This window comes from Equus caballus, chromosome 27 (assembly GCF_041296265.1).
Source record: "Equus caballus isolate H_3958 breed thoroughbred chromosome 27, TB-T2T, whole genome shotgun sequence".
Lineage (NCBI taxonomy): Eukaryota > Metazoa > Chordata > Mammalia > Perissodactyla > Equidae > Equus > Equus caballus.
In genome coordinates, this window is record NC_091710.1 from 38,373,875 (window position 1) to 38,400,335 (window position 26,461).

Sequence of the window (26,461 nt, forward strand, 5' to 3'; positions counted from 1 at the left end):
TTCTATTCCTAATTTTTTGAGGAATCTCCATACTGTTTTCCATAGTGGCTGCACCAATTTACATTCCCACTAGCAGTTTACTAGGGTTTCCTTTTCTCCACATTCTTTCCAATGCTTGCTATTTCTTGTCTTTTTAATAATAAACATTCTAACGGGGGTGAGGTGATATCTTATTGTGGTTTTGATTTGCATTTCTCTAATATTTAGTCATGTTGAACATTTTTTTTTAAAAGATTGGCTCCTGAGCTAATGTCTGTTGCTAATCTTTTTTTTTCATTCTTCTCCCCAAAGCCCCCCAGTACATAGTTATATATTCTAGTTGTACGTCCTTCTGGTTGTGCCATGTATGATGCTGCCTCAGCATGGCCTGATGAGCAGTGCCATGTCCACACCAAGGATCTGAGCTGGCGAAACCCTGAGCCACCAATGCAAGCATGCAAACTTAACCACTTGGCCAGGGGGCTGGCCCCTGAACATCTTTCATGTGCCTGTTGGCTATCTGTATGTCATCTTTGGAAAAAATTCTATTCAGACCCTCTGCCTATTTTTTAATTGGGTTGTTTGGGGTTTTTTGTTGTTGAGTTGTATGAGTTCTTTAATATATTTTGAATATTAACCCTTAATCAGATATATGATTTGCAAGTATCTTCTTCCATTATATAGGCTGCCTTTTCATTTTGTTGATGGTCTCCTTTGCTGTGCAGAAACTTTTTAGTTTGATGTAGTCCCACTTGTTTATTTTTGCTTTTGTTTACTTTGCCTGAGGAGACATATCCAAAAAGATATTGCTAAGACTGATGTCAAAGAGCACACTGCCTATGTTTTCTTCTGGGAGTTCTATGGTTTCATGTCTTACATGCAAGTCTTTAATCCATTTTGAGTTAATATTTTGTGTATAGTATAAGAAAATGGTCTAGTTTCATTCTTCTGTATGTGGCTGTCCAGTTTTCCCAACACCATTTATTGAAGAGACTTTTCTTGCTCCATTGTATGTTCTTGGCTCTTTTGTCATAAATCTGTTGTCCGTATATGTGTGATTTTATTTCTGGGCTCTCAGTTCTGTTCCATTGTTCTGTGTGTCTGTTTTTCTGCCAATGCCATGCTTTTTTGATTATTATGGCTTTGTAGTAGAATTTGAAATCAGGGACTGTGATTCCTCTAGCTTTTTTCTTTCTTCTCAGGATTGCTTTGGCCATTTGAGGTCTTTTGTGGTTCCATACAAATTTTAGGATTTTTTTGTTCTATATCTGTGAGAAGTGTTTTTGGGATTTTGATAAAGATTTCATTGAATCTGTAGATTGCTTTAGGTAATGTGGACATTTAAACAATGTTAATTCTTCTCATCCGTAGGCACGGAATTTCTTTCCATTTCTTTGTGTCTTCTTCGATTTCTTTCAACAATATCTTATAATTTTCAGTGTACAGCTCTTGCACATCCTTGGTTAAATTTATTCCAGGGTATTTTATTCTTTTTGTTGCAATTATAAATGAGATTGTTTTCTTAATTTCTCTTTCTGCTAGTTCTTTGTTAATGTGTAGAAATGCAACGAATTTTTGCAAACTGATTTTGTACTCTGCAACTTTATTGTATTTGTGTATTATTTCTAATAGTTTTTTGGTTGATTCTTTAGGATTTTCTATACATAAAATCATGCCAACCAAAAATAGTGACAGTTTTACTTCTTTCTTTCCAATTTGGATGACTTTTATTTCTTTTTCTTGCCTAATTGCTCTGGCTAGGACTTTAATACTATGTTGAATAAGAATGGTGAGAGTGAGCATCCTTGTCTTATTCCTGATCTTAGAGGGATAGCATTCAGTTTTCCATGGTTGAGTGTGATGTTAGCAATAGGTTTGCTGCATATGGCCTTCATTAATTGAGGTGCATTCCTTCTATACCCACTTTGTTGAGAGTTTTTATCACAAATGGATGTTGAATCTTAAGTGCTTTTTCTGCATCTATTGAGATGATCATATGATTTTTATCTTTCATTTTGTTAATGTGGTGTTATCATGTTGGTTGATTTGTGGATGTGCGACCATCTTTGCATTCCTGGAGTAAATCCCACTTGATCATGATATATAATCATTTTAATGTATTGTTATATTCAATTTGCTAATATTTTCTTGAGGATTTTTGCATCTATGTTCATGAGAGATATTGGCCTGTATTTTGTGTGTGTGTGGTTGTGTTTGTGTTGTGGTTGTCTGGTTTTGGTATCAGGATAACGTTGACCTTGTAAAATAAGTTAGGAAGTGTTCCTTCCTCTTCAATCTTTTGGAAGAGTTTGAGAAGGATAGGTATTACATTTCTTTGAATGTTTGATAGAATTCCCCAGTGAAGCCATCTGGTCCTAGACTGTTGTATTCGGGGAGATTTTTGATTACTGTTTCAGTCTCCTTATTACGATCAGTCTATTCAGATTTTCTATTTCTTCATGATTCAGTCTTGTAAGATTGTATGATTCCAAGAATTTATCCATTTCTTCTTGGTCGTCCAATTTGTTGGTGTAAAGCTGTTCATAGTAGTCTCTTACAATCCTTTGTATTTCTATACTATTCATGTAACTTCTCTTTTGTTTCTGATTTTATTTGAGCCTTCTCTCTTTTTTTCTTAGTGAATCTAACAAAAGGTTTGTCAATTTTATCTTTTCAAAGAGTCAGCTCTTAGCTTCATTGATCTTTTCTATTGTCATCTTAGTCTCTATTTCATTTGTTTCTGCTCTGTTATTATTTCCTTCCTTCTACTGACTTTGGACTTTGTTCTTCTTTTCCTAGTTCCTTTAGGTGTAAGGTTAAATTGTTTATTTGGAATTTTTCTTGTTTCTTCAGATAGGCCTGTATTGCTATAAACTTTCCTCTTAATATTACTTTTGCTGTATCCCATGGATTTTGGCACATCATATTTTCATTTTCACTTGTCTTCCTGTATTTTTTATTTCTCCATTGACCCAATAGTTCTTCAATAGCATGTTGTTTAGTCTTCACATATTTGTGATTTTCCAAGCTTTCTTCTTGTAGTTGATTTCTAGTTTTATACCATAGTGGTCAGAAAAGATCCTTGATATGATTTCAAACTTCTTAAATTTATTGAGACTTATTTTGTGTCCCAGCATATGGACTATCCTTGAGAATGTTCTGTGCACTTAAGAAGAATGTGTATTCTGCTGCTTTTGGATGGAATGCTCTGTATCTGTCTATTAAATCCGTCTGGTCTAATGTTTCATTTAAGGTCAAGGTGTCCTTGTTGACTTTCTGTCTAGATAATCTATCCATTGTAGGGTAAGTAGGGTACTAAAGTCTTCTATTATTGTGTGGCTGTCAATTTCTCCCTTTAGGTCTGTTAATAATTGCTTTATATATTTTAGTGCTACTATGTTAGATGCATATAAATTAATAAATGTTATGTCTTCTTCATGGATTGTCCTCTTTTTCATTATATAATGTCCATCTTTGTCTCTTGTTACCTTTTTTGGTTAGAACTCTATTTTGTCTGATATGAGTGTGGCTACACTCACTTACTTTTGGCTGCCGTTTGCTTCAAGTATCATCTTCCATCCTTTCAGTTTGAGTTTATGCTTGTCTTTAGAGATGAGATGAGTCTCCCAGAGGCAGCATATAGTTGTGTCTTGTTTTTTAATCCATCCAATCACTGTATCTTTTGATTGGTGAATTCAACCCATTTACATTTAGGGTGATTATTGGTATAAGAGGACTTAGTACTGCCATTTTATCTTTTGTTTTCTGGTTGCTTTATACTTTATATCATCATTCTTTCTTTTTCCTTGTGTTTCTGTCTGCCATTTTAGTCTGGTGACTTTCTGTGATGTTTTTCTCAGTTTCCTCTTTTATTATGTTTCATATCTCTGCTCTAGATTTTTGTTTTGTGGTTACCATGAGGTTTGTCTCATAGATAAACTAGTCCTTTTTCTGCTGATGCATCTTATCATTTGCCTATAGAGGTTTCATCCTTTTCCTCTTCCTCTTTTATGTTTTTGTTGTCACAAATTATCCCTTTTTATGTTGTGAATTCATTACAACATTGAAGTAGCTATAGTTATTTTTAATGCTCTTTTCTCCTTTAACCTTAGGGCTATAATTATTTAACAACCAATTCTGATATAGAATTGCAATTTTTTGATTCTGTCTATTTATCACCTTACTCAAATTTTTGTGTACTTTTGCCTTTTCAATTCAGGTAGAAGATCTCCTTTCAACATTTCTTATAAGGCATGTCTAGTGGTGATGAACTCCCCCAGCTTTTGTTTATCTGGAAAGTTTTTATTTCTCTTTCATATGTGAAGAATAACTTTGCTGGATAGAGTATTCTTGGCTGACAGCTTTTATCTGTCAACAGTTTGAGTATGTCATTCCATTCTCTCCTGGCCTGTAGAGTTTCTGCTGGGAAATCTGACAGCCTAATGGAAGTTCCTTTGTAGGCTACTGTCTTTTTGTCCCTGCTGCCTTTAAAATTATTTCTTTATCTTTGGCTTTTGGCAGTTTTGCTATAATGTGTCTTGGAGAAGATCTGTTTGCATTGAGATGATTAGGTATTCTATTAGCTTCATGGACTTTGTTTATCCAGTTCCTTCCCCAGGTTTGGGAAATTCTCAACTATTATTTCTTGAAATAAGTTCTCTGTTCCCTTCTCCTTCTCCCCTCCTTCTGGGATATCCATTATCCTTATGTTGCCTTTGCTAATGGAGTCAGATAGTTCCAGTAAAATTACTTCATTTTTAAAAAAATGTCAATTCTCTCTCCTTTCCTACCTGATTCATTTCTAGATTGTTATTCTTTGAGCTCATTAATTCTCTCTTCCATATAGTCTGCTCTACTTCCAATGCTTTTTTAATGCATTCTTCATCTCATTTATTGAGTTCTTCAGCTCCAGAATTTATGTTTGGTTCTTTTTTAAAATTTCAAGCTCTTTGGTAAAGTATTTCCTCTGTTTATTAATTATATTCCTGAGCTTGTTGAACTACCTTTCTGAGTTTTCTTGTAGCTTGTTGACTTTATTCCTGACAGTTATTTTGGATTCTCTATCAGATCACAATCTTCTGTGACTTTAAGTTTGATTTCTGGAAAATTGTCATTTTCTTTCTGTGATACTGTGTGACTGTGGTTTTTCATGGTGCTTGCTGAGTTGTTGCTCTGCTGGCGCATTTGAGGTAGCAGACATTTTTCTTATTTAAATAAAGCTTTGTTTACTTTGAGTCTACAATTCAAGAAGTTGGTAATTAGAGACTTTTCCCTTTTTTTCAGTAGGTGGCACTGTAGCACAAGTTTTGGTTTTTCTTACTTGAGCTTCCTCTGGCTATATTTGAAAACTGGCACTTTCTACCCTCTACGACCTCTGCCAGAGATGTCACCCATGTCCTTCTCATTGCTGCTTGTGCCTCCGGGTTTGCTGGTGCCTTGCTGTGGCCAGTGTCACTGTGGTCACTGTCATCCCCACTGAGGGCACCAGGATGACAGACAGAGTTGCCTGTGTCATGGGCATCCCTGCTGCAGTGGGCGGGAGGGTGAAGGTGGAGGATGAGCTGGGGTTGCAGGCACAGCCAACACAGGTGATGGGGCTGGAGACATGGGCACCACCGTGGCTGGAGTGTCTGGGGTGATAGGCCACAGCACTGCTGCCAGGTTTCCTGTGGCTGCAGGTGCTGCTGTGACTGGGAGGCTGGAGTCGTGTGTGCCACCTCCACTGCTGCCACCAGGTTCCCTGGGGTTGTGGGCTCAGCTGCCACAGCTGGGGGACTGGGATTGTAGGTACCGCCTCTGCTGCTCCCCCAGTTATGCCTCCTGTGTGTTCTAATCCACCCACCTTCAGATGTGTGGATCTCTCTGGCATCCTGGTGTATTGGGCACAGGAACTTTTGCTGAGTCATGGATGTCTTACTAGTTGTAAATCAGAGGGGAGATACAAAGGGAGTGTCTCATGCCACCATAATGCTGATGTCACTCCTCCATAAGTAGTTCAATGAAAGAGCAGTAATGGGGGTGCTGAGCCTGGAGTGGGTCCAAGCCAGGCCGTTGTGATCATGAGACCTGTGAATCTGGGGACAAGCTCATTGAACTTTAAAGCCAAAAGAGACCTTAGTGGTTATTATACTTAAGCCTCTCTTTTTAACAAATGAGGAAACTGCTAATCTTAGAGGATAGACATCTAGTCCAGGGAGACAAACTGGTGAATGACAGTGTGAGTCTTAAAACCCAGCCTGCTGGTGCCCAGGTAGAGCTGCTGCCCTGCTTGTGTGCTCTGAGATATGTCTCGTGGGATACATGTAGATTGAAGAACACTATTGGCTTAATGGAGGTGCTAGCTTCAGGGAAAATAGATTTGATATCTATTTTTTTTGTTGTTGTTGTTCCTTGGGTACTAGACTAAGAAATCTGACTTTTAAAGTTAAGGGTCAACACAAAAATGAACAGAATATACTTCTCCAGCATGGTGCATTAATTTCTTGCTGGGATAGTTTTGAATTGAAAGTAATTGAAATTTCGCATTGATTTAGGATAACTATTTAGACATCAGAATGTTAACACATTTCATTGGGCTATTTAGAAAGGAGAGCTCTGTCAGAAGACCATAAATGATCCCTCATCCTAAAAGGTGGACTTGGACCTCCCCCCAGATGATGGAGCCAGGGTGACATATGCTCTTGGGGCCCTTCCAGGCCTCCTCTTCTGTGATACTTGCTCCTTCCTTCACATTGGCAAACCCATGTCTTTAGAAAGTCCACTAGATGGCGGGCTTCAGCTGTGTTACCATTTTCCTTCCCCAGTAAACGAAGCATTTCCAATGAGAACTAATTGAGTACAATAAGTGCACACTTGTGCTCACGGTTCTTTCACCCTTTTAGGCTACTCAGTAGTCACAGTTTCAAGTTATGTTCTAAACAATATAGAATTCAATTTCCCAACAAATAAATTTAAAAAGGGGTACACATTTGTGAGTTTATGTGCCCCTACAAGGATAAATTCATTGATAGCTCTGAGTCCTGCTGAGTCTTCCCAGAGCACTGGGCACTTTGAAGTCTGAAATTGATCCAGATTTTAATTCCAGACTCAGTCCATCTCTGATCACATAGAGCTCCACTCTCTTTTCAGATCAGAAACAGCAGAGACATTTTTCTGACAATAGTTGTTACCATTTACTGAATGCTCTATTTCCTGACTCCTCTGCCCTGCCTGCTTCCTGCTCTCCTATTTTTCCACCATCTCCCTGCCTTCCCTTGATTTATTTTGTTCCTCTCCTCCAACAATTTTTTTTTAGCATCTAGGGTGTTCAAGGTCCTGTGCTAGGTAGATGCTGGAGATAAGATAGTGAGCAAGATAGACATGACCTCTATACCGGCAGAACTTTTACTCCTATGGGAAGACAAACTATTAAATAAGCAATTTTAATACATAGCTGTGTGAGTGCCTTGCTAGCAGAAGTACAGGGTCAGGGAGGAGAAAACTCAAGCTACTATGTGAAAGCTGAGAGTTAACCAGGTAAAGAAGGGAATAGGAGGAGAAGGTAAGAAAATTCCAGAAGGAGGGAACTGCCTAGAACAAGGAAGAGTATAGCACCTGGGGCGTTGAGGTGTGTTGGGGAGATGGGGTGACTCAAGGCAGGAGGAGGAAGGATGTGACCAAGGACAGATGATGCTGGAACATAAGCAGGAGTCAGACATGGAGGGCCTTGTCAGCCATGTTGATGAATTTAGGGTGAAACTAAGGACAATTATGAGTCATTGACTTAAAGCCTTTATAATTAGAAATTCATAGAAGGTACAGAGGGATATAGACCACAGTGTAAGGGATATTACTCCTCACTGCCTTTAGGAGAAAGACCATGTCATATCCCAGGCTGAGAGGACCTCTCCTGCCTCCATGCACCCCAAATCAATTTTCCACAAACTGGAGCCTATGGATATATTCTTAGCCCTAATGTTTCTTTGCAGTTGTTTTTTAAATTTTGCTTTTATTTTCTTGATAATATAAAAAACATTAATATTAGAATATTCTGGACCATCTGATCAACTTCTGCTGAGCAATCAACATGATCCATTTCCATTTTCTCTGGAAATATTTTGGTTCTTTAATCTCATCACAACACACTTCCAGAGTTCAGAGCAGGGGAATTCGTGGCACAATGCTGAGCTCAGGAATAAAATAAGAAGAAACTTGAAATAAGTGGCCTGGACGATGCCTTAAACATAAATCATGCCAGGTAAGAAGAGGGAGACGTTAGTAAGGTCACAGCAATAAAAACAAGCTGGGCTGATGTGGACAAAAAGAAACCCTGGCCTGTTCCCTAGAAAAGTCAGGGTCCAGGCATTGTCTTTCAGGATGTTTCTGTGGTGTCTGGTCGGATGTTAGCATTTTTCAGTCGAGAACTGTACATTGGAAGAGTGGGAGGGGCACAGGAGATCTCTTTGATGGCTGATTCCTCTGCAAACAATAAATAGCTTCTAGAGGGAAGGGAGGGCATCTGGTTTTCGCTCAGCTACAGTTGGCAACAGCTTACTCCACCCACAGACAACACAAAGGAGGGTGGTCCGAGGAGGCAGACAGCAGGCTCCAGGCCAGGCTAACCCGCTTCCAGCATCAAGACGAGTGTGGTCCGGGGGACATTTTAAAAGAAGAGAAAGATGTTAAGACGTGTTTAAAAGAAGAATCCCACTGTTGAGAAAGAATCTGCACAGATTTTGGTAAATATTGTGGATAATACTCTACTGTTGTCCTAAGGAAGATGTCTTTTTTTCCCCTTCGCCTTATTTTATTTTATTTTGGTCAAATACACATAACATAAAATTCACCATTTTAACGATTTTTGAGTATACAGTTCAATGGCAGTAAGTACATTCATATTAATGTTCAGGTGTCTTTTTAATTCAAATTCACTTTTCTCCAAAGCTTGTTTTACTTTATTTTCTGAGCAGAACAAATGGAGATGATGAGGTTCCTTGAAAATCCGGGTGTTCACCCTTTGTTTCGTACTTCCCGGAGGTGCTGCGTGGGTCCAATGGGCAGTGGGAAATCAAAAGAATATGCTGCAGCCAAACCCTGATACTTACCTTCAAATGGATTCCTACTCCAGAAAACAGTCGAATTAAAAATAACTAACTTATCCAGCCCCGAAGGTGGAACTTCCTCTTCCCAGACTCAACGGCACCAGCGCCGGGCCCTCCAACATTCCCCAGAGATGGATTGGCGGGGGCAGCAGGATACAGGACTTCTCTGGGTGTACTAGATGTTCTGACACTGTTCAGGTTGCACGAAAACACAGCTCTGTTCCGCTCAGGACATGGGCGGGGGAGGGCAATAATAGAACCAGTCTCATTGTGGTGTTGTCAGGCTAGAATGAGGTCATGCAAGGAAAGCTCTTGGCACACATACTAAGCCATCTCAATAAAGACGGGCTAATTTTATTCACAAGACTGTACCCAAAGGAGGTAAATCACCAGAAAACAGCCAGTTTTTCAGGAATTTTGCTTTTAAAAATTGTTTTAGACGTGGATCTCAATCTTGTACAAACTCTAGATGTCTGTAACACTGCGGGATACTCACTGATATTCAGATGAATGGTCCTAAGGTACTCTAAGATTCAGCTAGTCGCAGTCTGACAGTCATTAAGGTGGGGAAATGTGTTGAAGCATGTTATATAGTTTGGGGGGGAATATTTTCTGCTAACTCTCATTTAAAACGAATGTGGTGTTAACCAAAACATTGAATTTCTTGAGCATTCTGGTAAGTCTAAGTTTGATTATCCCAGATGCATTACACAGCTTTAAAATATAGTAAGAAGATTAAAATCAAGTTAATGCATCAAACCAAAGACACTATAGCAATATTACAGACTATTTTTTATGATACTTTTGGAGACTGTTGTAAAATGGAACATTGTTTACAGTATAACATTAAGTGATTGCATGTATTTTACAAATGAAACTCTGCTTTAAAAAATATAGATATACTGGGGCTGGCCCTGTGGCACAGTGGTCAAGTTCACACGCTCCGTTTCCGTGGCGCGGGGTTCGCCGATTCAAATCCTGGGCACAGCCTGCCTGTTGGACTTGATCTTGACCTTGCCCTGGACTTGCCTTTCAGTTCAAATTCCCCCTGCCTGAAGCCCTGCTCCCAGTCCCACCCTACCTGTTAGCACCCAGGTTCGATGTGGTGCTTCATTTGCCTTGCAGGGAAGGTCAGACAGCACAAGCTCACCCTACCCTATAACAAGCCTGCTCTTCTATGAACTTGACCCGGCAGATGGGACAAGGCAGGGGTGTGGGACCCTGGGGACCAACCTGAAATGATCTGAGAGAACATGCCTTCATACATTTATTTACCTTTGAGGCTCATGGAATGGCACAAGATATGGCATCAGATGGTGGGCATCGTGGGGGAAGAGACATGGGACAGCAACCATTCATATAAAAGCAAGAGGAGTGACTGTGCAAGAGTGTCACAGCTTGAGATTAATAGGTGTTCAGCTGAGCAGAATGCATGCAAATAGAGTTATTGTTAACCTAATTTATACGTGAAGACAGTCCGCTAAGTCAGAAAGGTCCATGTGAAAAAAACCCAGAAGTGGTCCCAACCGCACGCAGCTTATGAACTAGTGGAATAAATGACATACATACCAGATACAATTACAGAGCAACAGTGGACAGCTCATGGTCACATGTGAGTGCATGAGGGCTGATGGGAAGGAGAGAAAGAAGCTGTCAACATGGGCTGGGGAGGCAGACTGATTCACTGAGTGATTGATTACCTAATTTTGGAGACCAGGCCTTGAAGATAAGATGGAGAGATGTGAAAGAAGAGCCAAGGAGAAGAGCATAAAACCTCCCCAGTGATCGCTATACGCAGTCAGTTTGGGGAACCACTGATGGGACCTGGACCATACATTTTACAAATGATTAGGTTAGACCCACAGAGGCTAAGGGGTTTTCTCAAGTTTGCGCTGCTTTTAATAAAAGTAAACAAGACTTGAACCTAATTCCCAGCACCCTTCTGGTCTCTACACTAAGAAAGCCATCTATTTCTTTAGGTTTCTGGTGTTTGTTTGGAAGATTACCAGCCGAGTGGCATCCATATGAGCAGGCACTTTGAAAATGTTGGCAAGAGAAGAGATTCAGTGCATCTCTCTGCTGTGAATTCATTGTGCCAGGTGCGAATGGGGCTCAGCTCACAGCCTCTGCATTCACCATTATAACTTGGCCATAATACACTCACTGTAGCTGTACGCCAGCCCATTAGTAACCCACTGCTTGTTTTCCTAACAAGGGTGGCAGAGGCTTGCTCCATTGTCTTCTGTCACTCCTCCTCCAGGGCCTATTCTTCCCCAAAGATGTGGCCAGGAGCATTCAGCTAAGCAGAGCTGGGGGATCTTTTTTTATGTGACCCACAGAGAGGTAGTGATGGGCTTATTCTGCATCATAAGATTAGAATTGCCAGAAATGTAATAATGTGAGTTGTTAACATAAATAACTCCTATTCATCAGTATTGAATAGTTGCCAAGTTTGAAAGATGACCTTGTCAAAATTCTGTGACCATGATCTACTTATCATTTCTGTGAGTTTCTCTACGTGGTGACTACATGTCTGCTCAGTTACGTCTTGCCATCAGCCGTAAACTTCCTCTAAGTCACTCATTCGGTCAGGATTTGGTTAAGTATTCGAAATAATAAACATATACTTCCTTTCCAATGCACTGCTGGGAAGCAGGCCAGACTCTCTTCCCAGGACTCCCCAGGGATTCTGTTCCCAGCTCTGACTCTAACTGGCTGTGTGACCTTGGGTGAGTCACTTGATCTCCGTAAAATGAGGAATCTAACCAGATGATCTCTAAAGTTTCTTCTAGTGACTCTCAGCATTTGTACTTAATTCATGTTAGATGACATGGGGGCGAAGAAGGAAGAGCCGTTGGACAAGTTATTCAACTCAGTTTCACTCATTGACTTCTATGCTGTTCTGCACACGGTCACCTGTAACTGCTGTCTGCGTAGCATTGTGCCAGTGCGCAGGCTGTGGGTGATGTAGGCAAGCGTAAGACGCGGTTCCTGCTCAGAAGGGATCATTCCACTAGAGAATTGGAACAGGGAGTTGAAAAGGTTACAACTACAAAGCAGTGTGTATACGTGCGTGTGTGTGTGTGAATGTGTGTGTGTCTCCCAAGATTTGTGTTACGAACATTAGGTGTAGGGTGTGAGAAGCTTAGATCAGTGTGTCCTGGGGCAACCCCTATAACCCCTACCATTTGTGGAGCACTTGCTCTGTGTCAGCATCCTTCTACAACCTTGTACGTTTATTAACTAATTCTCATAACACTCTAGAAGGTAGGGATTATTATTATCTCAGTGTCTCAGATGAGGAAACTGAGCACAGTAAGATTAAGTAACTTGTTCACAGTCACAGAGCCCGTAAGTGGTGGAGGCAAGATCTGAACCAAGGAAATCTGACTCCTGAGTGCATGCTCTTAATCAGTGTTTTACAAATGTCACTGAACAGAAAACGTCTCCCTAAGGATGGAGCTCCAAAGAGTAAGCAGGCTTAGGCCAGATGGAAAAAGAAGAGAGCCTTTCAGAGGGAAGAAGATGGCGAGAGGGCCGAGGTGGAAATGAGCCAATGTGTCAGGTTGGTGAGGAGCTCAGCTGGCTGGAGAGGAGGGTTCATGGTGGAGGTGTTGGGAGAGAACAGGAGTCTTGAATTCCAGGCAAAGATGACCGCATTCTATTTGGTGCACAATGGGAGCTGCTCATATTGTAAAGTTGGAAGTGATAATAATGTAGTTTTTAGAAAAGTATATTTGACAGTTTTGTAGAGCATCTGAAGGGGATAGAGGAAACATTTTTCTAGAAGGATTGATTTCTTGGCTGATAGAATGTAAAGAATGGAACAGCTGATAGAATATAAGGCATGGAACAGAGATGGAGAGTCAAGGTTGATATCTAGATTCAGCCTGGCTAACAGGTGGAGTTGTGGCTCCACCAAAAGAAATAGGGAGATCACCAGTAGGAGACAGTTGAGCAGGGAGGCTGAATGAGATCCAGGAGCCTGGGAGGTCAGGATTAAGCTCCAGGGAGGTGGCACAGCCTGGACAGGCCACACGCGCAAGGGGAGTAGAGCAGGTGTGAGAACAAAGTCACACTGCACTCTTCATTATTTTGTCCACTCCAACTGGCAGTATTTCTATTAATCAGAGCAAAATAATGTACTGGATTTTTCGGCCTCCAAAGGAATACCTTCTGGTCCTGTGTTTTGGAAATCCACGTTCTAAAAAGGCAATGTAATATAAAACTCACCTCCAGGTTTTTAAAGCACCAATGAGCCATCCACAATTACATGTTCACAGAGCATCTGTTCTGCAGTTCCGTAGGTGGTTTAATTTGTTTTGCTTTTATTATAGTTTCTATTTTCTTATTACAAAATAGTAGATGCTCATTTAATTTAGAAAGTTAGAAACTACAGATAGGTAAAAAGAAGGAAGAGGTTACTGAATATCCCAAGATACATTGTCAACACTGTAGTGTAGAATCTTCTAGTTTTATTTTTATATGTAAAATGTATCAAAATGTACAAACCCTTTTATGATTCCTTCCATCCATAGTGTATCATGAATATTTTTCAATGTTATGGTTGTAATACCATAGAATGTCTAACTAAACCTCTGTTGTTGGACTCTAAGATCATTTTCCATTTTTCACAGTCACAGTCATTGCTTCAGTAAACATCCAGGTAGCGATGATTTATTCCTAAGGGTGGAATTGTTGGGCCACAGGCTATGCCTTATTCTAGGCAGCCTGACAGGATTCTCTACTTGGTTACTCTCTGGAGTATCAGGCCTGGTTTTGGCTTGTGGTGTCAAAGGGACATCCACATCTCATTTTCTTAGAATCTGGGAAAGCTCTGAAGGAAAATGAGGGACTTTTCCTTTGTAAAGAAGCCAGGTGGGTTGGCAAGAGAGGCAAAAAGAAGGGATGACATTAGCAGGCTGGAAGAGCTGGAATGAGGAGAGAGGGGGGACATTCCAGTACCGAGGTCAGAATCTGTGGTCAGTGTCAAAGAAAGAACCTGGAGAAATTAAAGAGATGTTGGTGGGACTAGAGGGACATCACATATGTGATCTCTTGTGACAGAGTTGAGAAATACCTATTATGACTATTTTTTAAATAGTACAGAAGAATCAGGCATAAGTCATTACAGTAGAAAAGACCTGAGTCACATTTCACATACATTAACAAACTCTTGTTGGGATAGAAATATTGTAGTTGTATTACAAGTGTTTTGAGTTGAGTTTGAGTCTTTGAATAGTACTCAAGAATGGAGATTGATAGATATATAGAAAGACAGACAGACACATAGGGATATTTCAGCTTAATTTCTGATCTTGGAATTATTTTCATTTGAAGTAACTCGGTTTGTATATTTGCATCTCTACTGATTCCTCATACATATTTCTTTTCATCACTGTCTCTGTTTTTTTCATCCTAAACTGTGGAGCTTTGATACATCTTACCCAGCTGTCTGTTTCCCAAGATTTGTACTCTGTTGATATGGCTCCATTCCCAGCATATCATGGAACAGTTATTTTCTGACACATTCTTAAAAGAAGGCTTAGAGTAAATACAGATCTTGTACAAACACTTGAAACAGGATGAGCAAATATGCACGAATCTTAGTCTCCCCTGATGCTTGACACAGTTCCTTGTATGTGGTGGAAGCTAAATAATTAATTTGTGAATGTGTAATGAATGTTGAATAAGGAGGGTATTCGATTACATCTTTTTACCTTACTCCTTATATTTCTGTTTTATGCCAATGGAGGCATCAGTGAGTCTGCAAGGCAGAGTATCTGAATCACATAGTTGAGTGGCCCTGGGAGAGTCTTTTAAACTGACCTTCCACTTCTTCTCCTGTGTCTCCAACACTTAGTTGGAAACTTATCTAACCTCAGTTCGCTCCCCTACAACATGGGGATAACAACCCCTACCTCACAGGGCTGTTGTGAGGATGAAATCAGTCAAAATACGTAAAGGGCTTAAAACAGTGCTTAATACAGATTAAGCACTAAAGTTTTAGTTATTATTGGTAGTTTTTCATCATCATCATCTCATGGGATTGGGAGAAAATAATGTGTACCTCGAGTACAGTCAGTTATATAGTAGAAGCTTAATAACTAGTAGTTTTTCTGTCCTTTTCACCTTCAATTACTTACTGAATGGTTAACTGCCCATTAAAATAGAAATTGGGTTATCGTGAATAACACTGAGCTAATTTAATCAGATCTTCCATGTTTTTGTTTGGGGAGTGTGTGTGTGTGTGTGTGTGTGTGTGTGTGTGTGACCTTATTTAACAGGATTTGCAAGCTAGTTCGAGGCATCCATCACCTGTCAGTCAAAATTCCTTCAGTTCATCTCATTTTGGTAGGCTGGAAATCCATGCCCTTTTCAGTTACAAACGTTTGTAACCGGAGTCTGTGTGACACCGGATTAGAAGCTCTACCGCTCACAGTTGGGAGACCTTGGACAAGGTCCTTCTCTGACTTTAGTGTCCTCATCAGTAAAAGACGAAAAACAGTCCCTCCATCCTGATGTGGTTGTGAGACCTGAGGAGGACCATCCTAATAACAATATCCAAAATGTGTGGAGCGCTTACTCTGTGCCAGGACTATTCCAAGTCTTTGAACTTATTTGAAGAATTTTAGTGGCATGCCCAGCACTCCATAAGTGTTAGCCACTATTGTTGTTGTTACTACAAGTCTGAAGAGGTAGGTATAGCCATACTGTGGAAGGTGTGGCTCTAACTAAGGAGTCTGAAGGTCATGGTGGACCTAGGATTTGAATCCCATCAGCATGGCTCCAAAGTCCATGATCTTACATCTCACATGACCTCTGCTGGTCACCACAGTTCTCTGCTCATCTGTGCTCCAGTCAAACATTTGTGAGTTATGCACTGAGCCTGCCTTCTGTCTCCTTTCAGGGGCTCTCCTTCCCTTGGAATCATGTGTCCTCTTTGTGAATGTTGAAATTCTTCCCTTCTCCCAAGATTCTCAGCCCTGAAGCTTTTTCTGGTCACCCTTGTTGGAATTCCCATGGCACTTTGCATAGGGGAACTCAAGAGCAGGGAACTCTTTAGATATCATTATGTCCCTCCCTCTCTGCTCCAGAACCTCCCACTTAATTCGCACTCATGAAGTATTTATGGGACCAATGTCTAATTAGCTTGTAATCAAGGGCTTACCTCCTGCCCTTGGCTTGTAGAGTCTGGGTGAAGGATGGAGCATGGACCCCCACCATTGTCAGCTGCTCACTGCCCTATGTGAGATGCACAGTGGTCTCCCACTTTGGGAGCTGTCAGCCCCCTCCTCTGTGCCATCCCATGATATAGGCCCCCTCTAGAAGAGAGGAGGCTGGGCTACATGCAGGAAGCTTCAGGCCTCCACTGATGGGAACAGACTCTGTGTTTATAAAGACCATGGGAGTCCATTGGAAGAGATACATACACACGTGTGCATTCACACACACACACACACAGAATCCTAAATTTGAACAAACACTCTTTGAAACCTGGACTGGTCTATCACTGAGCTCACTGTAGGTCAGGTCTGGAAGTGTGAGTTTGAAAGAAAAAGACCCAAGGTGAACTGATATGCTGGGATGTGGAGAGCTGCCTCCAATTAATGTAAATTCTGCTTATCTTAATTATACTTTTTTTGGCACTTTGTTGCAGCACCTCCTTTTGCTCCATTCAAATTTCACATCCTCCACTTCTTCCATCCCTGATTTGTTAAGTGGCTACAAGAGAAGGGGGGATCTTTAGGGGAAGCGTCTCTGTACAGCGCTCTGCAGGGCTCGGTGAATCCTTGTCTCTGTTCCATGGCACACACTCTTCCTCTAGAGGCCTGAGGTCATATTCCATAGCCCGCCACCTGGACTATGTGAGACCATGAGTAGAAATGGACATTTTAAATCCAGGTATTTAAACTGTAATCCTGCTAAATAATTTGTTTCCTGTTTTATATTGTTTGCACATAAGAGGGGGTGGAAAAATCCAGAAATGTTTTCCAGGGCATTTCCTTCCTTCCACCCCCAATCCTGCTAAAGATACAGCATGCAGATTTCATGGTGGTGGTAGGGTTATTCCCAAGAGCTAAATTTTTATGTGCCCAATTACTTTCCTGGTAGGAATGGCATCTTATACTTTCTCTCACCACAGTGCTAGCAAATGCTGGGCCCACAGAAGGTGCTTGAGATGTGTATGGATTACTTACAGATTTTGTGCCCTGGTTCCGAGCTCTACGGGGAATGTGGCCAGATATTATGGTCCACCTGGGAAGACCTCCACCTCCATTCTTACTCCACTTTTCTGTCTTTTATCTGCTGAAATCCAGCTCCATTCTCACAACCCCTTTGTGTGGTTGCCGAAGACTTTCATTCTGCCAAATGCATGTGTGTTTGTTGTTATGAATCTCTATTAAAGGCATCTTATGCTTTCAAGCATCAGTTTCTTGAAACTTTCTCCTTGATGATTTCCTTTCCTGATTCTTCTCTCTTCTGTCACCTCTTCTGTTCCTGCTTGTCCCTAGTTTGGCTCTAGATTTTGTTCTCAACCTTTTCTTTCTTGTCGAGTTTATTTATTCCTTTAGCTTCTACTCTCAGCCCTTTTTAGACAACTCCCCCAAATACCAGACTGGTGTTGTTGTATCTCCTCTGTGCCAGGCCTATATTTCCGACTGCCCATAGGATGTCCACCCTTAAATGACGCACATGTCATCACAAATTCAAAATCTCCAATAGCGAATCTACCATATTGCCTACCCCACTCTCCTTTCTCTTTGCAATGATTCCATTTCAGTCCGTTAAAATCTCATTCTTTTTGACACATGGAAATACAAGTTGAGTGGTCATTATTGATGTCTCTCTTTCTTCCACTTCTTATACCCAGTCTGTCATAAATTTTCCCCAAGAAAACATTCCCTGAGTTTGCTTCCATTCCACTGCCAACCCCCAGCCCAGCCCTAGCACCAGCTGTTGATCTCAGTGACAACCTCTCAGCCTCCCCTGCTTCCTCCTGCCTCTCCCACTCCTGTTCTCTTGACTTATGCCCTGGTCAAGGTGGACCCATCACCCCCCACCTCCAGAACTGAGGGTGGTCCCTGCTGCCTGGTGAGTGAGACATGCACCCTGCTGGCTGTTCTCAACCCCGTGACTCCCAACCCACTCCCTCTGTCTCCCTCTGTAATTGATGAATTAAATCCTAGAGTCATTATCAAGTGCATTCCACCCACCACACACTGGGGCCACGGCAGTGAAATGAGCAGAACAGATCCCTCCCCGCCCTTGTAGTTTCCTGGACTAGGAGCTCACTGCCTCTTAGCCCTCTTGCTGGCCCTGTCCCTTCACCTCCGACTTTAAAAGACCAGCTGATCTCACCTCCTCCTTAAAGCTGCCTTTGATCTCTTCAACCCACAGTGATGAATCCCTTTTCAGAATTCCTATTGTTCTTGTAGTGAGGACCCCGTTAGTTATTCTCTGATCTTTTCGTGTATATTAGTTTTAACTTCTTAACTGGATTGTAATATCCTGCGGTTCACTGGTTTTTATTTTCCATGCTAACTCTCCCCAATGTTGGGTGTGTGTTATTTGTCATTGTTGTAGTAGGATTCACAACTACTATTAAACTGCAATTATATGTGATGAAGATATAATTAGGATAATACAATGAACCGGACATGGCATGAAGTGCTTTTATGCATTTTCTTCTCTAATGAGTGGGTATTCAGTACATATTTAATTGACTTAAGGAAGGCTTGTTCAGTTGTCCACCAGCTGCGGGTCTCAGGTGCCTTCTGCTGTCTGAGACTCAGTTTCCTCATGTGTAATCCTGGAAGCTGGATGCCTGCTTTCCAAGGTTCTTTCCAGTTCCAATGCTGTGCGTTAGTTCAATTTCAGTCCACTCGTTTCTAGGGAATCCTTACTGTGTACTCTGCACAGATTTCTTGCTTAGGGAATATAAAACAAATATGGCCAGTCCCTCCCCTTCAAGTTTTTACCATCTATTGTAATAACAGGAAGCCAGGGGTGTCCTAGGGGTTGAGAACGAGGGAGCCAATCATGTCACTAGGGGAAAGCAGGGAGATTCCTGAGAGAGTTTCTAATTAGAAGCTTCCTGAAGGAGGAGAGATTTCCGTTCAGTTGAAAGGAGGCAGTTGACAGAGTGGGAGTACAGAGGCACCTCTTGGCAGAACTGGCGGGCAAAGCAGCTATTCAGCGGTGAACCAGAACAGGCTGTGTTTAAAACCAACCAACCCGACATTTTGCTGGGTGCTAAATTTAAAGCAGCGACCGTCTAGATGTTGCTGTAACATGCCACAGGAGAGTCTGGACTACATCAGAAAAGAATGTGGATCTCACAGCGGTGAAACATTTGGGTATCTGAGATGCATCCTCAGAATAAAACCATTTTTTTTGGCATCCGCACACGCTGAGGCTCGTAAGCCATAGGGGAGCATCCGTCCCGATGATGATAAATCTGCATTCCTGTCATAATAGAATACAATTAATTACCAGCACAATGGGCTAATAGGAGAGTTTCATAATAATAAATATTAATTTATGTCTCTCCTTACTTCAAAAAGGAACTGAAGGGATTTGCAAATATATTCACAGGCAATAAGATAAAAATACAAGAGATAAAAAAACGAGAAAATAAAGTAGAAATAACAGCATAAGGCTAGAGAGGTTCAAATTCCCAAAAGCTCTAAGTACCTTACCGGAAGTGGGGCTGAACAATCAATGCATTTTTTTCCCTAAAGGAAAGTTTTCCTTTTTGATATCATAATGTAGCATCTCAGAGAATCCAAGCTTGTATTCAGAGACTTGTCATTATCGATCAAAGAAATTTTGCGTCCTGGAGAATGCTGTGTGCTTTCCTTCCTGCTGACTGCTGTTTAAAACTCATTAGACATGAAAGCTGCTGGGAAAATCCCTGCCCAAGGCTTTTTGGCTGAGTTTCCGTGGCTGCATGGCCCACGCACCAGTGATTTTACTTAAGGAAACCCCAGTTCTGAGGTCAAAGAGAATTTCCTCTCTTTGGAAAACAGAATTGTCAGGTATTATTCCCTCTTAGGAAAGGCTTTTCTCTCTGCCTCCATCCCCTGCCACACTCATACACTTTGTCCCCAAATACACTCTTATTAGTTTGTGGCATCGGAGAGAGGGCACTCTGCCCCGGGCCACGGTGGGGGGTTATATGTGACAGCAGTGGAGCAGGAGTGATGGCTGCCAGGCCCTGGCCCAGCTGAGATCCGGCTCTGCTTGTGTTGACAGTGTGAAGCAGCAGGAGCGCTATGGCCAGCTGACCCTGGTCAACTCCACCGCGGCCGACACGGGCGAGTTCAGCTGCTGGGGGCAGCTCTGCAATGGCTACATCTGCAGGAGGGACGAGGCCAAAACGGGCTCCACCTACATCTTTTTTACAGGTAAAATGTTTGGTGTATCAGTGGAACTCTTCCAACTTCTGGATTTGGCCCAGAATGAAATGTTCTCACTGGGTGCTGAATATCAAATGATGACAGTCAGAGCACTCGCTGTTGGCCAGGCTCTGGGCTCAAAGCTTTGCAGCAATTATTTCATGTAAGTATCATAACAACCCTCCAGGATAAGTATGAATATCATTTCCATCTTTTCCAATGGGAAAGTTGAGGTTTAGAGAGACTAAATACGTCCTTAAGGTCACACTGTAAGTAAGTGGCTGGAGCAGCATGTGAACTCAGGACTGTTTGATTCCAGAGTCTGTACCTGCATTGTCCAATGTGGTAGCCACTTGATATGTGTGACCATTTCAATTTAAATGGGAATTAATTAAAATTAATCAAAATTAAAAACAGTTTCTCAGTGGCATTTGCCACGTTTCAAGTGTTCCATGGCTGAATGTGGCTAGTGGCGATCCTATGGGATGGTCCAGGCAGAGAATATCTCCATCCTCGCAGAAAGCTCTATTGGACAGCCTTGTATAGACTTTTACTCACTATGCTCTCAGAACCGGTGACGATCGCCTTTCTGGAACCTCCGTAGTCACAGGATGCCTGGCTAAAGGCTTCCTCGCTTTTGTTCTTATGAGTATTATGAGCTGAAGTCTTGGGGGCAGGATTCCCAAAAGCTGTGGCCCTGTGGCTTCTGCACCTGAAAATGTGCAGGTCAGAGTGGAGAATTCTTCTCTTCCCCTGTAGGGCTAGGTATGTATTTGCAGCTTGCCAGCCTCCTTTCTCTGCTGAGCTCTCTAAACTCTCAAGTTAGAGGGGACGATTCGACAACAAGGTTCAGAGGTCAGGAACAGCTTTCAGGAATCTTACGAATGCCACCCCCTGATGCTGCGGTTGTCCAAGGCATTTCAGGTGAAGCCAGAATGCTTTCTTAGTGCCCAGTAGTGTCTACACAGGGGCTTTCCTGCCATTTGTCTACGTTCTGAATCCATCTACCTTTCAGACCTACAGTGACAGGGCTATGACTCAGATGATCTTATGCACTGGCCCTTAATGAATGCTTTGACAAAATCTCATGTATTTTGCCTTCCTGCTCAAATGGCTCTTCTCTGGCAAGCAGTGCATTAGCAGAGCACTCGACAATTCTGGAAGCCCATATGTGTCACTTGATTTCCACAACACCCTTGGAAATAAGGAGAAGCTACTTTATTATCTCTATTCGAGAACTAATAACGCTGCTACTGAAACGCAAAGAGGCAAAGCGACTCATTCAATGTCCCATGACTTGTCGTGGCAGAGTAAAGAGTCAACCCCAGTCTTTCTGACCCAGGATCCAATGTTCTTACGGCCCTAACCCATTTCTAGGACAAAGTGAGGCTAGATTGATAGACAGGCAGACAGACACTAGCTAGCATAACTGTTGTTGTCAGGAGAATTGCTAACAGTTGTTCATAGGTAATCCTTTCTGATCCTCATTCTGGAATGTGCTACACAGAACTGCCATGTGTCCTTAGTATTATACCACACTGGGAAGCAACAGTGGAAAAGACATTTGATTAAGACTAATAAGAGCCTGTTATTCTGGAAAAGGGCTGATATCATATGTCAAATTGCAGAATAAAGATTCTTTGCCAAGATTAGCACTGTTGTGTCTTCCCAAAGTATTGGTTTTTGAACTGAGATTTTAAATTGAAGACCTCCCTTAGTAGAATGTCCCATTAGGGTTATGGGTTCTTTTTGAGTTTTGGAGGCCAGTCCTCTTTCTTAATTTATGGAAACCCTTTTGTGAAACAAAGGAAGGCTTAAAAATAAATATTTATTTCAACTCTCAAGAAACCTGGATCAAAAAGGGAGGTGACCTAATGTGTTGTTGTATCATTTTCTCATTTCTCAACACTAGGTTAAGAGTCCATTTGGATTTTCAGTACAGTACTTAGCAATTTGTCTTTTTAAGCATGGGCGGGTTTGCAAAACCCAGATGAGCTGTTAGGGAGGCTGAGCTTCGCCCTGCTGGCTCTGGATTTTTCAGACATATGCTTTCCCACTACCCACACAGAGAAACGTCTGGTATTCATTATGTTTGTGTGTTTCCTGGAGTTTGATTGCAAACACTGTGAAGCTTCTTTTTGCCTGTTGTTAATTCGTGCAATTTTTGGTTAAGCAACTGTTATATGTTATGTTTAATCTTCATCCAGGAGGTTCTCAAAGGGTTTTCTTTTCCTCTCTAACTTTTTATTGAAGTATAACATATACAAAGAAAAATACACAAATGATAACTCTACAGCTCAATAAATTATCCTCAAGTGAACATACACATGTAGTTACCACCCAGGTCAGGGAGGAGAAATTACCAGCAGTGGGGCTTTCTCATAGCAAAAGACTTGGGCTCCAATTCTTACATTAGTAAAACCACATTAACCAGCACTTTGCTAAATATGGAATTTGTTATAATTTGGATTTTAGTTGATAGCCTATTAACTTTATTATTCTTTGGAAATCTAAATTTCCGTGTTTTCTTAAGGTAATGTTTGTCATCTACTGGAATAAATACAAACATATTTGCAGGGGGCATATCTCATCTACAGTTTTTTAAATGAACTTCAATGCCTTTTTTTTGGTAGATGGAATCTACTGATTGCAAATATATTTTTGCTGTTTGTTAAAGCAACTGTGTGGTCACTTCGTTCAAAGCATGTCTGATGGTACCAGAAGACCACATTTTTGTGTTCTGAAATCAGATCGTTCACTTGTTCTACTGGCTTTGCTCATTGGTTCAGATTCCTCTACAAAACCTTAAAACAGAATTTGCTTCTAAATCTTACAATCAGAAATTCCTTAAAAGTTTTTGCTAAAAAGATGCCTTTACTACTCCAGATTCTTCTCTTTGCAAATGAAGATGTTGAAGCACAGAGAGATTAAGTGACACATCCAAGGCCATACGGACTTTCTCTGTGTGAACACATTGGTGTTAGGTGCGACATTGACAAAGGTGCCTCTTGCCTAAACCTGAAAGTCAATTTATCATGAAGCGGCACTAATCACTTGGCCTGATACAAAACCTTGCAAATGATGGAGGCTCACTGAGCCATGACATACCCTTTCTTGATCTCATGCAGAGCCGGGGCAAAGACCTCCATGTCAGCAAACTTGGTCATAGAACTGTGGGCCATGAAGACTTTTGATGTTGTGTCTAGGAATTCCGTCCCCACCCTAAAACACCATATGAATGTGGAACAAAGAAGGCTAGTGAAGGAAAAAGCCAAGAATAATTATTCATTTCCAGAACCTTGCAGGAAAAACATGGGAAACAATTTAACAAATGTTAGAGGGTGATTACGTTCAAAGATTTCTCTTAGCAATTACTATAATATTCCTTCACAGAATGATCCAGAAAACTAAGGATTCAATGTGCCGTGCCAAAAACAAACCAAAAATTCCAACCCAGATTTCCTTGGCTGTCCTAAGGAAAGGATGGATAAACCTCATTTCTGTAATATCAAATGCCATCATCTAGAGCTTAAGAGAACAGGGAGAGTGAACCCAGGAGGCATATAAGAAACTGACTGAAGGTCCCCAGGCCGGTGGTGGCCAAGTCAAGCTCAGAACTTGAGGCCAGCGGGTTCCTCATCTGTCCCTCCTTGATTGCCTTTCCTTGACGTTGGCAGGAATGAGGTCCCCTGGGCTGTGAGGACAGGGTGAAGATGCCGGTGCCCTCACTGGGCGGGGCCTCTCAGAGGAGCTCTGTATGCTGGGAAACCCCTCCCCGTGGGACATTACTGGGCATGGCTATGGGGCTAATTCTCCAGAGACACAGCAGATTGTTCACAGATCTTAAAACTGCTCTTAACATAAGGAAATCAGTCCCCTTGCCTGCTTCCTCAGTGGGGTAATCCATGGGCCTGATTTGGGCTTAAACTAATACTTTTTTTGTTACCTTTAAGGAGATAGGAAGTAAAATCTTTCTTCCAGAAAAGGAAAAGCATTAAAAAAATAGCTTTTTCTATTCACAAGGACTCAGTATTCTGAGTATATCGCCAGTCCCCTCCCATCTTTGTGCTCTGAGTGTAAGAATCCTTAAAGTGTGCTCACCTTGTTTCTCCAGAATAAATAAGCCTGTGTCTTTCCTTTTGCAGAGAAAGGAGAACTCTTTGTACCTTCTCCCAGTTACTTTGATGTTGTCTACTTGAACCCGGACAGACAGGCTGTGGTTCCTTGTCGAGTGACGGTCTTGTCAGCCAAAGTCACCCTCCACAGGGAGTTCCCAGCCAAAGAAATCCCAGCCAATGGAACGGACATTGTTTATGACATGAAGAGAGGTTTTGTGTATCTGCATCCTCATTCTGACCACCAGGGGGTGGTCTACTGCAAGGCGGAGGCTGGAGGCAAGTCTCAGATCTCTGTCAAGTACCAACTGCTCTACGTAGAAGGTAAGCCTGCTCCTACTGGCGCCTAGAGCTTAGTTATACCAGCTGGTCAGTATCAGGTACTGCTGTTCTCAATTGTGGATGGACGTTATGAGGCACAGAATGCTGTTCTTAAAGGCTCTTCTCTGCACCTCATTTCTAGAATGCTCCATCTCCTGGACTGGAATCCCGACCCAACACCCCTTGACTCCCTTCTCTTCAAATCTGTAAAACATTAACTCTGGTACTACCTCTGTATGATTGATGAGCAATTCTCCCATCTCTCCAACCTCTTCTTAGAACATCTGCTCAGATGAGAACATCCTCTCTCTTTTAACCAAAATCTGCTGTCTCCTAAGGGCACCATGCTGTCAGTGGGGTCAGTGTCCTTCTTGCGCCCAGTCCCACTTCCCAACCTTCATTCTCTCACCCTCTGTTAGGAACCTCTGCTCCTCTGAGACTCATGGCTCATGGCTACACGAGCTTTCTCATCTCCTTTCCTGTCACAACTCTCTTTGGCTCACTGGCCTCCTTGCCGCTCCATTTTCTGGGTGTCATCTACTCAGAACCCATTGGCTTGGTTCACTGACTGCCTCATCCCCTTCACGGCAGACACCCCTGCCTTGGTCACTATTTTAACAGGTCCACAACTGCAACTGCTCTGACTTACGAATCACTGAGTCAGACCTCCAACTCCAACCATAGCCTCATACCATCCCAAATTGTTTGTTTGTTCGGTGTTTGGCAACTCCTTCCACATTGGTCCTCACCTCTACCCTCTACTCCCTACATTCCCCAGTGCTCTCCTGCCCCGCTACCCCAGCTTGGATTCCAGGGCTCATCACCTCAATGCTCTTTGTCAATGCCCTGAACTCCTTGCCTCTTTGTACTCTCCTCCTACCTGTCCAAGAAAACATCATCCTGGATGAACATAACTATATCCTTTCTCCATGCTGAGGGCTGCTTGAAAAATCCCACACGTGGGTAAATTCATTCCCTTCCAGTTGGCCTCACTCCCCACTTCTTGATACAACTGAAATATGCCCAAATCTCTCCACTGAACATATTTTTAACATGACCATTGTAGTGAGGAGTTTCAATTCAGTAGGTTCATACATGAAATACTTTTCTCTCCAGTAACTTCCATTAATTCTGCTGTATTGAAACCCCCTTTCCTAAGGGTAGTGAGATCCATTGATGATATCTTGGTCCAATTCCACATCCAACAGGCACTTTGGGTTAGTAAGAGAGTCTCATCCAGTTTCTAAGACTGTTCATTTAGAATCTTTAACCCCACATTTGACCCAAAGTCTGCTCCTGCTCCCCCTACTGGCATGCAAGCTACACTGGTGACTCTAGTGGCTTGGAGTTGGGGGTGAGAGGTGGGGTGGCGGTGTTAGTAAGGGAGACGGCCTTCCTACCCACCTCTTGCTCTGGTGCTGGCCTGAGGGGAGAATGGGAGAGGGTGCAGCCCAGAGACAGCTGTCCCCTGTAGTAAATGCTGACCTGGCTTGTCTATGAACCCCATGAGGACAGTTGGTGGCTCCAACACCTTGCCATGAGTGATAAGGAACTCACCCCTAAG

The 26,461-nt window shown here is 42.0% G+C and overlaps 1 protein-coding gene and 1 long non-coding RNA gene across 2 annotated transcripts in view; one reads left to right on the forward strand and one right to left on the reverse strand.

Annotated features, from left to right (window-relative positions):
- PDGFRL (platelet derived growth factor receptor like) overlaps nucleotides 1–26,461 on the forward strand; it is a 47,289-nt gene that overhangs the window by 16,454 nt on the left and 4,374 nt on the right. Inside the window, exons 3-4 of the mRNA XM_023630960.2 lie at nucleotides 20,319–20,470; nucleotides 24,607–24,900. Of these exons, the coding sequence (XP_023486728.1) occupies nucleotides 20,319–20,470; nucleotides 24,607–24,900 (446 nt within the window). The remainder of the gene's footprint in view (nucleotides 1–20,318; nucleotides 20,471–24,606; nucleotides 24,901–26,461) is intronic.
- Nucleotides 18,677–24,776, reverse strand: LOC111770975 (uncharacterized). Its single transcript, XR_002804475.2, has 3 exons — nucleotides 24,563–24,776; nucleotides 23,570–23,716; nucleotides 18,677–19,529 (listed from the first exon to the last, which is right to left on the reverse strand). It is a non-coding gene; the product is annotated as an uncharacterized lncRNA (long non-coding RNA).